This window comes from Vespula vulgaris, chromosome 5, assembly GCF_905475345.1.
Source record: "Vespula vulgaris chromosome 5, iyVesVulg1.1, whole genome shotgun sequence".
Lineage (NCBI taxonomy): Eukaryota > Metazoa > Arthropoda > Insecta > Hymenoptera > Vespidae > Vespula > Vespula vulgaris.
This window is the reverse complement of record NC_066590.1, coordinates 1,700,001-1,715,000: the sequence shown is the minus strand read 5'-3', so window position 1 is coordinate 1,715,000 and position 15,000 is coordinate 1,700,001. Positions and strand designations below refer to the sequence as shown.

Below are 15,000 nucleotides of genomic sequence, written 5' to 3'. Positions count from 1 at the left end.
AGCGAAGGGATACGAAAGAATGAATGAATAAGGATTGTGGATGGCAGTGGCAGTGGCAGAGAGGAAGAAAAGGGTTGAAAAGGGTGAAAAGCGAAAAAAGAAAAATAAAACATACGGTCGAACCTGTGATGATACGAAATTACGAGCAGTTCTCTGTCTTTTTTCTCTCGCTCTCTCTCTCTCTCTTTCTCTCTTTCTCTTTTTCTTTCTCTTTCTCTCTCAAGCGGGCAGAAAGTTCGAACAACCGTTGGACCCATTCGTCTTACGACACGCGTGTGCGTATCTCTCTTGTTATCTGGGCAAACTGGCGTATCTGAGATGTTGCAGCTGTGCCTGATGCAATTGCAGCTGCAATAGCTGAAGATTTTGAAGAGAATATGGCGACGGCTGTGGCACGTTCATTTGATTTGTTGAGAAAGGAAGGACCGAGGGATGAACGAAGGATGTCGAACTTTTGTTAGGATTGTTGTTCGCTGTTGAATGTCTCATTGTCGTAGTGGTAGTAGCAATAGTAGCAGCAGTAGTAGAAGTAGTAGTAGCGGTAGCAGTAGTAACAGCAGAGACCATTCCGCCTGTTGTTGTCGGTATCACGTTGAAATAGGGATTGAATGCTGAAAGGTTTAGGCTCGTTCGAAGGATATTATGGAACTGTGCTGAAGTCAAAGGATGAGGTTGAACGTACGGCGACGAGGATGGAAGTAATTGCGGACTGATAGGATACAAACAATCCTCTTCGTTTTCTCCTGGTATCGGTGTTGGACTCAAATCCACGAACTGCGGCATGTTGACGTTATGCTGATCGACGAATAAACGTTAACATGAACTACAGATATGTCACGATTTCATATATTATATACGATGCAATCGTTTTCTCACCGTTCTTTTCCAAAGCAACGGTTCTCAAAGTTCCTAGGGATAATCGTGAAAAAATTTCTCCCTCGATTTGGAAGTATTTGATATAAGAACGAAAAATGAAAAAAAAAAAACGAAAAAGAAAAAAGAAGAAGCAAGAAGAAAAAGAAAAAGAAAAATAGAAGGAAAGAATAGTAAGTGCGTTGAAAACCGTTGTATGGTGACGGTGCGAATACAAATGAGCAAAAAGAAAAAAGGGTAAAAGGTGTACCGAGCTGATTGACGTAAAACGACAATATAACGACAACGGTAAGAACGAGAGGGAACGAAAGGACGACGAAAAAGAAATCGGAAGAAACAATTCGGTAAAAAGATGAGACAAAAAACAAAATGATCGCTAAGCTTCGAAACTCTTCGAGCAAAAAAAAAGTAAAATAGAAAATTACAAATCGAAGATGCGAGAAGATGTGAAATGAAAAAAAAAAAATGTAAAAAGGAAAAAGAAAAAAAAATCGAATACACAGCTTGTCGTTGTTCCCGTATATAAAAATTTGTATCGTATAGAAAAGTGAAAGATGAAAGATCACGATAAACGATCTTTCGTTCATCGTTGTTCTCACCTTTGTGGCGCAGACGAAGCACGTAGTGACCACCTTCGATATCACGTTCATCAAGTTCTTTGTCTCCTGTATAACGTTGTCGACTTTGGTAAATGTCGCCGCTTTACCAACGGTTGGGTTCTTCACGGTGAATTGCAACTGCTGCACATACGTTGGCACTCGATCCAGATTTTCTAATAGTTCTTTCTTGTGCGGTCCACCCGGTACCTGCGCCCATGCAACCTCGTGTAAAAATTTATGCCCAATTTACTCTCGCAAAGCAAACGCATTCGACGATTCCAATTTTCGACGATCGAACGAAATAATTATACGATTTATTTCGATTAATAAATATATGTATATATATTTTTTTATTTACTTATTTATTTATTCGATAAATAAAAAACATTAATTAAACATTACTATAGATATCGATCGATAACGGAACGATTTTTGAATCTTTATCTTTTTTTTCTTTTTTTTTTTTTATTTTATTTTTTTCCCCTGCCATCAAATCCTTGTGACTCCCTCGATCGATGTATCTTTTGAATCGAAATTATTTATTTACTCATCGTGTTTTCCTTAACTTTCTTCTTTTTTATTATATATCTAGCGATTAATTGTTTTCTAACGATCATTGAAAACTGTCAACGCGTTTGCTCTACGTGAATGTAAATTATATATTTATATAGCGCTATACTCCTCGAATATTTTTCAAGCAACGCTTGATTCTATATTTTCTTAATTCGTTGTTAATAAAGACTATCGATATAATATATTTATTTTCGTGATACGAATTATATATCAATATGTATGTATATGTATATACGTTATAGTTTGTACGTAAAGGCATAATAATAATATTAAAATTCAGATTAAATAATTCAAGTTTGGAAAAAAATAATTGCATCGAAACAATTTGTTCTATCATTTGCGCGTATGAAAATTATTTATTATTTTCCTATTCTTTTTTTTTCTTCTTCGCGATTTAACTATAACATATATACAACATAGATATATAGATATGTTTAGATATATATATTTATAGATATGCAGCTAAGATGTGAAAGAAATGATCGTGTCATCTATCTGTCCTAATGGAACACAATGCACAACTTTAAACGTAAAACTATTAAAAATTGTTCGAAAGAAAAGAAGAATATATTAGAATGAATATGTGTGAATGACAGTGAATTAGTACAGACCTTGTTATTTTTGCAAGCTTCTCGATTATATACAAATAATATATATGTGTGTACATATATATATAGAGAGAGAGAAAGAGAGAAATTACATACGAAATGATTTTATTTATATATTTTTAATTTTCTTTTGCAATAACCCGACATTACCGTTCTGATTATTTTACTATGAATCATCATTCATCCTTGAGCATGTTCATGCAGACGAGAACAGTTCTTTTAAATCTCTAATCGTCTAATAACAGATACAATTAAGAGATACGTCTACTTTATATATATATTGTGTATAAAAAAAATTTTATAAAGATGAGACTTTCTAAAAAAGGAAAATAGAAAAAAAACAAAGTCTGATCTCGTCCGCATATCGCTCGGAGAAACAAGTAAATAAATTAGAAAAAAAAAAGGAAAAAAAATAGAGACAGAAAATTCAGAAGGGTCGATGTATCGAATTTTCGGAAGCTGGCAAAAATTTTGAGACATAATACTCATGCCCCAGATAGTGGAGGGAGGGGGACCACAATGCACATAGACGTCGTCCAGAGACGGAAGCATTCCCGTAGCATCTAAAACACACCTTACTAATCGTACACAAAAAGTGATAGATAAATGTATGTACATAAAGTTAATTTACCAAAAAAAAAAAAAATCATAATCATGGTAACATGTCCATGTTAGATATGGTAATATGAAAAACAAATTTCGTTCGAGAATAGCTGTCGTCGTCGTCTGTGCACCATAAAAGAAGAATTAAATACGTATCGTAAAATAAAGAAAAAAAGGAAAATAAAATTAAAAAATTATCGTTAATCTTCTTCGCACGATCGATTGAAGAAAAAAAAAAAAAAGAAATCCAATCGTTCAATTCGATAACGGTGCTCGATCTTTTTTCAAAATAATTTTTTTTTCTTTTTCTTTTCTATTTTCTTTCTTTCCTTTATTGATAAGTTTGAGACGAGTTTTGCGATTCGACGTAACGTCAGTCTTTTTGTAAACTCAAAAAGAAGAAAGAAAAAACAAAATATATACATATATATGTGTATATATATAATAGGATAGGAGAGATTCTCTATACCATTCAAAATTATTTTCGAATAGTTAGACGATAATTTTTTTAAGATGAAGTAAAGAAAAAAAAAGAGAGAGAGAGAGAGAGAAAAGGGGTGGAAAAAAGAATCATCCAACTCCTACAGACGTAATACGTAGGTATGTACATACGTTTGCATGACAAGAATAATTCGTATTTGCATATGCACCTGTGTGTGTCTGTGTAACTGTGTAACTGTGTGTGTTTTTTTCTTTTTCCTTTCTTTTTTTGTCTTCCCTTCGTTTTTTCATATTTTTTTTCTTTTTAATTCTTTTCTGTTATGAATGCACGTGTGTCGATTTAATGTAAATAGAACAACACCCAACAACATTGGTATAATAATGAAATCGCAAATAACTTATTAGCGTTCTATGCACGAAGGCGAATGAAAATGATCTGTACAGAGGCGAACGTGTTCTGATAACTATTAGCCCCCAACGAGGGTCTAAAGTAAAGAGAGAAAAATTTACCTGGATGGATGGCATTCAAGTACGAAGGGGGAGTTATAAAAAAAGGGTCTTATAATACAAAACATTTTACAAAGGTTCGTTCTCGTAAATATCTTTTTAAGAAGAGCGATAGAAGAAAGATAGAAGAAAGATAGAAGAAAGGTAGAAGAAATATAGAAATAGATAGATAGATAGGTAGAAAGATAGATAGATAGATAGATAGATAGATAGATAGAAAGAAAGAAAGATAGAAAGGTAGAGATAGATCAAAATGGTACCGGGTGAACTATTAATACTTGGCCTAGCTAGGAGAATTCGTAAGGGCAGCAAACGTATTAATTCAAACATACCTAATACTAATAAACTCGTATCGAAGTCACTTCGAATCCTTATACCCTAAACTTCTCTTCATTTTTTTTTTCATTTGTTTGCTTTCTTTTTTCTTTTTTTTTTATAGACGATAAATTCTCTATGTTAGCAAAAAAAGACGAGAGAGAAAGAAAAGAAGAACGAAAGAAATAAAGAAAGAAAATAAAAAAAGAAAGAAAAGAAATAAGAAAATGAAAAGAAAAGATCGAATTGGAGATGAAAAACCAGATAAGCAGGTACACTTTCGAGTTTGATTCAAAGTGGCTTCGAGATAATTGCGATTACGAAAAAATGAAACTCAATAGCGTAAAGTGTAAGTAAAAGAGATTTTTTCGAAATAATAATAATAATAATAATAATAATAATAATAATAATAATAATAATAATAATAATAGAAATAATAATAATAATAACAATAATAATAATAATAATCATCATCATCATCATTATCATAATAATAATTAATAGATAATAAATATATGTAGGTATATATATATATATAGGTATAGCGAGGATATCGAACAATTCGGAATCAAGTCAAATACTGAATCCGTAATAAAGAATGGTAAAAAGAATGATCGAACAAGTTTAGGGTAGATTAGAGGTGGGGGTAGTTGTTAAACAAGGGGGTGGTGGCAGGTGTTAATACAACGCGCGCGGGCACGCATACAAGCCACGCATACTCGATTTAAATTGAGAAAGGATGTTATATAAGAACGCATATATCCATATATACAATATATATATGCATGTATATATAGATATACATACATTGTATATATATATACATATATAGTGACGATATAATTAATACACATGCACGCACCCACGCACGCAAAGACGCACACACGTATCAAGGGAAACAAGTTGAAACGTCAGTCAGTATCGAAAGAAGATACGTGTAAGTATATATATATGTATATATATATATATATATATATATATATATATATATGTATGTATACGTAGATCGATGTATATTTCGATCGAATCTGATAATGAATCTGCAAACGTACCTGATAACTAAATTGTCTCACAACCTTGTACAATCTATTCGCCTCCTCCGCAAAATACTCAGCTTGCGTGAAAAGATCCTGTGTCGTTTTAAGGGCTCCCTCTCCCCTTGTAAACTGATACATCGAAAAAGCCATCGACGACATATTCTTCGCACGTTTCACGATATCGTTGTTCTCCTCTAATGCGCTACCACTCTCTTGCCATTTTTCCGTCTCAGCGTCCATCTCCGATGTGATCAGCTTCATCTCAAGGCCAGCCTTCGCTATCTTTGCTTGTTCCTCGCTGTCCAATCTTACTGGTTTCAATGGCTTGCTCGTCGTACCATGTTTCTGTCGAATCGAATTAATCCGATCATTATTCGATCCTCGTCCTCTGTATTTTTATTTTTATCTTTCTTGCAAGATTCTTCTTTTTTTCATTGCAATTATTTGCCTCAAACTTCTTAATGCGTCTTTCGATATTATTATTATTATTATTATTATTATTACTGTTGTCGTTATTACTTCTCTTCTTTTTTTTCTTTTCTTTTTCGAAAAGCTTTTAATTATCCGTACATATACATATATATGACAACTTATATTTCAAAAACACACTTACACCTGTTTGAATATGAAATGAAAACTTGTAGATATTTCTTGAGTATGTTGTGATATATATGTATATGTACAGCTAATTGTTTTTTATCGATGCAAACGAGTCGCAAAAAAAAGAAGAAAAGAAAAACAGAAAAAAGAGATTTTAAAAATGGTTACTTACACCTGGCCGTGGCAAGGACATGTACACCTGCTTTTCCGGTCGGTTCTGACTCAACTCCAAAACATCTTTTGCTACTGTCGTCACATCGGTCATCAACCATTGCCACATATCAGCGAAAACTGAGAACATATTAATTTATAATTAATTAAACGAATTATATTATGTATTTATGTCAGTCGCCATAGATATAACGAAGAAATGACGGAAGATCGATACCTTCTAAATTTTCTTTAGCAATTTTACTAGTAGGATGCCTAGCTAACGTGTGCGCAGCTGTCACCACTTGAGGCCCGTAAATTCTTAGGTTGATTTCGGTGAACTTTGCGGAAACTTGTAGGGACTCCGAAAGTGCAACGTGTCTCAAGAGTTTGCATACCTACGTTTTTAATTAAACATAATTAATTAATAAATGTGCGATTAAACAGATCGTTGTAATCGAAATCGATTCAGACAAAAACAAAAAAAATATATATACATAAGTTTCATTTGTTCGTTATTTAATTATTCATTCTATTTTTTAACGTCGCATCGATCATTAGCGAAATAAGACGCAAAATTAGAAATTTATTATTACGGGATTGACTTGAAAAAATAATTCAAATCGTGCCTATATTTCTTCAACGTTATCGAAATGATTGAGAAAAGAAAAAGAAAGAAGAAAAAAAAAGAAAAGATAGAAAAAGGAAATATTATATATTCTTTTTATCTTTTCCTTCTTGTTTTTTTTTTCTCTATACAGTATCGATGGAAACAATATCGATATCTATTCAAAGAATAATAATAATAGTAATAAATATTCGTGGTTCGTATTTCGAAGAATACATTCGCGTTTCAAGGAATACATATCAATACGAGAAAAGAAAACGTTCGTTTAAAATCCTGCCAAGTTTTATCCAGATCGTCACGTCGAAAGGTTAGACACGAACAAACACTTGTGCCAGCTGGTAAGGGTCAAGTCACGCTTTGAGGATAAAGGCGTTTCAAATCGATTTTAAGAAGATGTTAGAAGCTCTACACGTACTTCGAGAATATGTTCGATGTACTCGTGAAACCTGTCGCTGCTCTCTTGAAGTCGGTCGATTTCGTTAGCCAAAGCGAGGTTCCTAATTGTCGAGACTAATTCCTGACCGGCTTTGGTCACCTGTCCAAGGTCACCGGCTTGTTCCATCGTCGTCGTCGTAAGCTGCTGACGAAGGTCACGAGTAGCACGAAGAACTCCCAATACTGCTTGTTCCATCTCCGAGCTTGGTGAACATCCGCCTCCTTCGAAGTTCTTATGATAGAAAGAGAAAGAAAAAAAAAGAAAAAAAAGAAAAGGAAAGAAAAGAAAAGAAAAGAAATTAATGAAGCAAGAAGAGAGAGAGAGAGAGAGAGAGATGAATAGACAGAGAGAGAAAGTGAGAGAAAGAGAGAAATGGAGAAATTGTCAATCCGCTTTTTTGTCTCTTTTTTTTTATCGCGCGTACACATACACGTAAATAAATTAATTGAAAAAGTAATTATCGCTCGAAGGTAGAACGAGTATTTCTCTAGAAGAAATGAAAAAAGAAAGAACGAAAATGATACGAAAAAAAAGAAAAGAAACTAAAAAAGAGAAACAAGAGAAAGAAAGAGAAAGAGTAGCCGGCCGAGGAGAGAAAGAAAAGGAAAAAAAAGAAAAAAACACGAAAGAACGACGAGAAAGAAATTCGAAAATTCTTTTTCATTCGATCCAACTTCGACGATTGGAGTTAATAAAAAATTTTAAATGAACTCATTGTCCTCCGTTCCGTTCCGTTCCGTTCCGTACCTTTGCATTCTGCTTCGTTACGCGCGATCGACAGATCCGATTTTAAAAAGAGACAGAAAAAGAGCCTTACCATACTGTTACCGATCCGCAAGAGAGTATTCAGCTCGAGTTTCGCTCGATCGCAAAGCAGAAGGATATTCTCTCGATGCTCGTGACTCGTGTAAGCGCTATCGGTGAAGTCCTGCGTTCTCTCAACGACGGTATCAAGGGCTGATGTCAGTGTTTCGCGACAGCCTTGTCCCAATAGAGTCATCCTCGTCGTCTCTACGAGCCTCTCGAAATGTTTCAATGCTGAGCACACGGTACTACTGTCCCAATCCTCTTGCTGTGGATTCTGCGAGTCACGATATATATATCGATCAATATGTGTGTGTGTGTCCAGATATCCGGTTCGTTAGATAATTAAAAAATTAATGGATAAATTACTTTCATGATAAATATAATAAATCGATCATGGTTAAATCGAGATTTTTCGATTTAATATATAATATGTAGTAATTATATTCAGTATATGTAAATATATGAAAAGTGATGTAATATTTAATATATGATAACTATGTAGATATTTATGTATCTCTGTAGATACATCACATTCGTATCTTTTCAATAATAATATTTAAATATCTTAATCTTCCACTCGAAGATAATGCATGAAAATGATAGATAGATAGATAGATAGATAGATAGATAGATAGATAGATAGATAGATAGATAGATAGATGGATGGATGGATGGATGGATAGATTGATAGATAAAAACATCGAAAACGTTCGTAGTTATGTAGTTTCGTATAATATCGACGATAAAGGGAAAGAGAGAGAGAGAGAGAGAGAGAGAGAGAGAGAGAGAGAGAGAGAGATAACTTAGCGAATGTCGAAAGTTTAAGACTTTAAATGTGCTACATAGTGATAAACTTGTGTATCTACATATATATAAAGTACCCGGCTATGTGTCGAACAACGATCCTAAAATAGCTAGTGAATTGTTTAACAGCTTAAAGAAAGTTGGCCGACGGCCGAGTCACTACTTGTTTCCTATAATAAATACAAGGGTACGATATTTGAATATGGAGGAAGAGAAACACGACATGTAAGTAGAAACTAAACGATAGAAAACGCAAACACGTTTGCTTTTAGCTATAGCCGTATCTATTGCCCTTTTCTTATTGTTTGGCATGAAATCATATAGAAGAGAAAAATATATATATATATTATTTATTTGCAACTACCATTTTGTTTCCTCTTTTACGATGCGTCATCTTTATCGCTTATGTAAAAGCGCCTTTCTTCGTTTCCGAATCGATCATTATATTTTTCTTGTATACCCATGTACATACGTATATATTATGTATACATTGTTTTTAAGAATAAGAAAGAAAAAGAATGTGTGTATATGTAACAGAGAAAAAGAAATTATGTCGGAGTTTCGGCGCCATCATGACCGAAGAATTTCAAAAGGTCGAACTTCTTTTGGCTAAGCTTTATACGTAAAAGAAAAACTAACGATCGTTTTCCCGATCGTGACTAACAAGAAAAGTGATAACACACATTTCATAAATTCACATTACATAAGCCTTATTTTTCTAAGGACCCATGGATTGTCTTTATAGATTCGAGATATATTATTTATATAACACTCGATGAACAATCATTTTGGCGATGTCAGTTCTAATATACGCATGTAGATATATCTGTGCATATTTATGGGGAGATTAAAACATTTGTTTCTTATTAGAAATTATTTTTGTTAATAAAAAGTAGTAGGTCTACTCGATTATAAATGAAAATGATGATGATGTTGAGTGATATTAGGAACGACATTGTTTAGAACAAGCTCTCTCTTTTTTTCTCTATTTAATTTTTATCGTTGTTAATATTATTATGAATATTTTTAATTATTATCATTATTATTGTCTAGTAATTTATTATTTCTTTTTATAATTTTTATTATTATAATTATTAGTTTATAACTATTGTTATAATTTTTAATTATAATTAAGAATTAATTCTTAATTATATTTGTACTTTATTAAATTATTATTAAATTTGTTACGTGTATAAATATATATGTATATATGGAAAATATCACGTAGATGAAATTTTCTTACTTGAGAGTTGGGGTAAGATTGAGATTCGCTACAATCGAGGACACCATCCTTGACCACGTAATGTATTAGATCCATCGCTCTTCTCATTTGACAGAAAACTGTGTCCCTATTCTCCCTTGCCGAGGGACATTCCGGATGTCTCAGGCACGTTTTGCTAGATGTGAGTAGCATCATCGTGCTTCTCTCTAAAACTTGTCGGGCAGCAGCCATTTGTGCCCTTCGTCTCTCGTCCTTCAGATCGTTCTACGAATTAATCGCGAGAAAAAATTAATAATAAGAACGGATCAATTTACTTTAAATCAAGTAACTATGATCGAAGAGGGAAAGAAAAAGAAGAGGGAAGAAAAGATCGACTTTAAATATAATACAAATATAGAAAAAAATGAACGAGATATATCTTGAAAATATTTTCTTGAAATATTTTCAAATATTTTTTCATATGTCAAACGACACAAGAAAAATTATGTTTTAATAATGAGACAATTAATAATCGTTCGTTCAATGAAAAAATTTCTTAATTCCCCTCTTTATTAACACGATTGGATACTTTATATTACATATATAAATAAATAAACAAATTCAAATAAAATTCATTTATAATAATTAAGAAACAAACAAAATTACGAACCAATTCATTATTCATCACCAGATTAATTAACGATATTCAAACAAATTCGTTAATTAACTAAAGATATTCAAACGATTAGAAATATGTCTCGATCGAGGAGAAATAATGCAGAAATAATCGAGATGTCGAGGAAGCATCAGGAGCGTCTTATAAAAATATTTCTCGGCGTCGTTGGAGATGATCCGGAGGTATAACGAAAGTAGGAAGGTCGTCGGAATTAAGACACGATCGGTATCGATTAAAAGTACAAAAAAAAAAATAGAAAGAAGAACAACAAAGAGAAGAAAAAAAAAACGAAATAAAATAAATATACATACCTGACGATCACCGGTGAGGTGAGCCAATTCCACCATTTCCGCACCGAATTGGCTAAACGCTTTAACGAATTCCGTAAAGTTCGAAACGCTCTCAAGGCGACCAAGGCTACGGGCTACCTTGTCCTTCGCTAAAAGCAATTGTTTCACCACTACTATGTCCGCCAAAAGAAGGACTCTCGTAACCGAACCCAAAAGGCATCTCGCTGCTCTGACAACCGAGCCTCGATCTGCCAAACTGTCTTCCATAGCACACTCGCATAATTTTTCTATCGCTGATCCTAAAACACATCAATCATTTTAATGTTAATCGATTCGTGATCTAGGAATTCCTAATTTTCTTCGATAGAACTTATTGAAGAATCTTGTTTAAAAAACGAATTATAATTCTTACGAGTCATCGATCGATAGATATTATTAATCATCGTATATGATCATACGTGAGGATTGATAATGGATTATCATCGAATAATAATTATAATCTCTCTCTCTCTCTCTCTCTCTTTCTCTCTGTTTATAAATACATATTTCTGTTATATTTAAGCGAGTTGATCAATCTGGCTTATGTGTATTCAGATAATTACTGAGAGGTTGATATGAAACAGAGCAACGATGAGAAATCCAATTTACAACTATTAATACCTTAATCATCGGTCGAATTAACTTTACTCCGTTTATATCATTGACATTCATTCGACTAAATTACCCGATAATGTTTATACAGTTCTCATTTTATATCCACAATTTATCAAATTAATTATTTTCATAATTATTCGAAATAAATTCTATTCGAATCGTTTGAATTTATTTCTGAGATTTATGTTAAACATATGAAATACTTTTCTTTTTTTCTTCTATCTCTCTATCTCTCTCTCTCTCTCTCTCTTATACGCTACTACCTTTCAATTTATTTTCTATATAACTGTCGCGAATTCACGTACGAATAAAATGTAAAACATTCTTTTCGTTCTGTTTACTCCCTCTTTCTGTCTCTATCTCTTTTTTTATTTCTTGCAAAGTGAGAGAGATTTCTCTGGATAAAAAAAGAAAGAAAAATGAATTATATGAACGTGAGTATCCTACATATCTTCCTCTCTCTCTCTCTCTCTCTCTCTCTCTCTCTCTCTCTTCTTCTTCTTCTTTCATCGAATTCGTAAAACGAATATTCTTTCTCTCTTTCTCCCCCGATAAAAAATGATGTCGTTGATTTCCACAGTTACGCTCGGAGTAAGACTGAATTTTACGAGACTTTAAAACCCGCACGAATGATAATTCGCGTAATCAAGAGTACGTTGTACGCTTGTAATTAGACGTTTAGCCGACGAAGTGCCAATTTGTGGGCTACTCTCTGAGCAAGCCAAGCGAAGCACGTCGAGCATTTGCCAATTACGGTGAAGCTTTGAACGCGCGCGCCACACTGCTAAAAGTCATACGAACGAAAGAGAAATCATAATTAAAAAAAAAAAAGAGAATAATAAATAAAAAAAAAAAGAACAAAAAAAAATAATAAAACAACAATAATGTATCTTCGAACGAAAAGAGTAACATTCGTAGAGAGGATGGAAAAAAAAGAGAGAAAGAAAATCGTAAGAAAAATCCAATTTGTTTTTTTTTTTTTTCACAAAGAACGAATGAACAATCATCGTTTAGATATTCTTTCCTGTTTTCTTTTCTTTTCTTTCTTTTTTTTTTTTTTTTTTTTAAACGAATTTAATCCTTTTCAACTCGTGAAAAGAATTTCAAGCTATTTCTTGGAGTTTTGTAAAATAATATTTCTATACGATGGCCTTAATAATCTTTTATCTTGTCAACCGACTCCATGTTTTCTTTGTCTCTCTCTAACTCCCTAACTTTCTCCCACTCTCTTTCTCTTTCTTTTCCTTTAGCCAACAACGCTTCTTTCTTCGTAAAAGTTTTGACGGATTTTCAAGGCAACGATCGATGTATCGACAAAGAGACGAAAAATAAAAAAGGACTTGGTAACAAGTACATCTCTCTCTCTCTCTCTCTCTCTCTCTCTCTCTCTCTCTCTCTCTCTCTCTCTCTCTCTCTCTCTTTCTTCGGTAGCCTACTTACGAAGATAATGTCTCGCCGAGTCCTTTTTAAAGAATACATCGAGAGTTTCCATCCTGTCGATCGTTTATCGGAATTAATGTAATTTTTATTCTCCCCTCGTGTTTTCGGATCTATACTAACTTCTTTTACTCGTTATTCGAAATAATCATCTTCTTCTATTTCTTTTTTCCTTTTTTTTTTTTATTCTTCTCTCACCTTTCAAGCGTAAAATCATTCGTATATATCGGAGGATAAACAGCGTAAACATTTTCGATAGATCCCATTCGTTCGAGATCATCTTAATGAAAAGAAAAAATAAGATAGGATGAAACTTGATTAAGTTGGTGTTAAGGTTGATGATAAAAGACGAAGACAAAACGAGGACTGTCAGAGTAGATATCGTCGTATCGATACACTTCTTTTATTCCAAAGTATATATCTCAGTATATATCCTAACCATTCACCATGCTTCAATGGGGAAAAGGGTCTTCCGAGTCATTACTCAAGACGGAAGCCTTTATCAAAGGCTTCCATAAAGAATCCAATACATAGATAGATCCGATAGAGTTCGAGTCAGAGATGAAAGATGACGTCTAAACGAGCTAACGAGAGATACACCAACTCATTTAACCATCTACTCTATTAGTTACGATACCAAAGACGTGTTATTTATTAAAAAATTTGACGATATACGTGATGAGGGTAAAAGGATAAAAAAAAAAGAAAAGGAGAGAGGAAACATAATGATAATTAAATTTTGTCAAATAACTCGAACGCGTCTTTTAACGAGTATAAAGAACATGGAAAAGTCTAGGAATGAGATATATATATATATATGAATATATACGTATATGTATATATATATAATAAGAATATATATATGTATTTATGTATGTATGTATACGTTACGTTACCAGCAAACAATATCAGCGACGAACGTAATCAACTCAGTTGCCTTGATAGAGAAACCTTACCTGTGACTCTTTATGCAGATCGAAGTACCTATGTACCATCAAGTGCAAGTATGCGAACACCTTGACCGCGTTAAACGTAGAAAAAAAATTATAGAAATGTCTCTCTTAGTCTTTCTACTTTTACGCCCTTTTCCAACGACAGATGAAATGAATGAGACTCCTAACCAAAGAAAAAGAGACGGACAGACAGACAGAAAGAGAGAGAAAGAGAGAGAGAGAGACAGAGAAAGAAAGAGAATGTGTTCCCTCTCTAACCACGAGTCGCATAATCAATAATTTCCTTTCCCCACTAGCGTTCCACCATTGTTAACGATCGTCATTAAGCCGTTAACTTTGCGCACTCGCGACACTATAGTTTTATACCTTTCTAAATATAATAGAAAAATCGATTAGAAACTTATTTCATTTCTATTTCACACGACAAATATTTATCTCTTCGTGATACCTGTGCGATTCAGATTTAATCGTTTTTATTTAAATAATTACTTCAATTTCTAAATAATAAGTATGTATGTATGTATATTCGATAAAAAACGTGATGATAAAAAAAATCGATAATATACGCGAATTATCGATAATAATCAGAAATTATAAAAAATTCCGATATATATGTACCCAACTAAATGCTAACCAAATAAAATTTCTAATAATACAATGAGTAGTAAAATGTTTTCTCTGCCTTCTAGAAAAATTTATTCACTGGTTCTAATCACGAATTAATCGATACGTCCTCGGGATAATCGGTTTATTGCGAATGCACTGTGTTATATATATATGGGCTATTTAATATTCGCTATGCATATAT

The 15,000-nt window shown here is 33.0% G+C and overlaps 1 protein-coding gene across 7 annotated transcripts in view; it reads right to left on the bottom strand.

Annotated features, from left to right (window-relative positions):
* Nucleotides 1-15,000, bottom strand: part of LOC127064186 (alpha-catulin) — a 77,008-nt gene that overhangs the window by 13,253 nt on the left and 48,755 nt on the right. For 5 of the 7 annotated variants that reach the window (XM_050994847.1, XM_050994846.1, XM_050994845.1 and 2 more), the window contains 9 exons: nucleotides 11,170-11,447; nucleotides 10,225-10,467; nucleotides 8,188-8,451; nucleotides 7,350-7,601; nucleotides 6,545-6,704; nucleotides 6,329-6,447; nucleotides 5,572-5,901; nucleotides 1,473-1,679; nucleotides 116-795 (listed from right to left, as the gene is read on the bottom strand). In XM_050994847.1, the coding sequence (XP_050850804.1) occupies nucleotides 292-795; nucleotides 1,473-1,679; nucleotides 5,572-5,901; nucleotides 6,329-6,447; nucleotides 6,545-6,704; nucleotides 7,350-7,601; nucleotides 8,188-8,451; nucleotides 10,225-10,467; nucleotides 11,170-11,447 (2,357 nt within the window). In that variant the 3' untranslated portion in view covers nucleotides 116-291. The remainder of the gene's footprint in view (nucleotides 1-115; nucleotides 796-1,472; nucleotides 1,680-5,571; nucleotides 5,902-6,328; nucleotides 6,448-6,544; nucleotides 6,705-7,349; nucleotides 7,602-8,187; nucleotides 8,452-10,224; nucleotides 10,468-11,169; nucleotides 11,448-15,000) is intronic. The other 2 variants (XM_050994844.1, XM_050994849.1) reach the window with 2 other exon arrangements.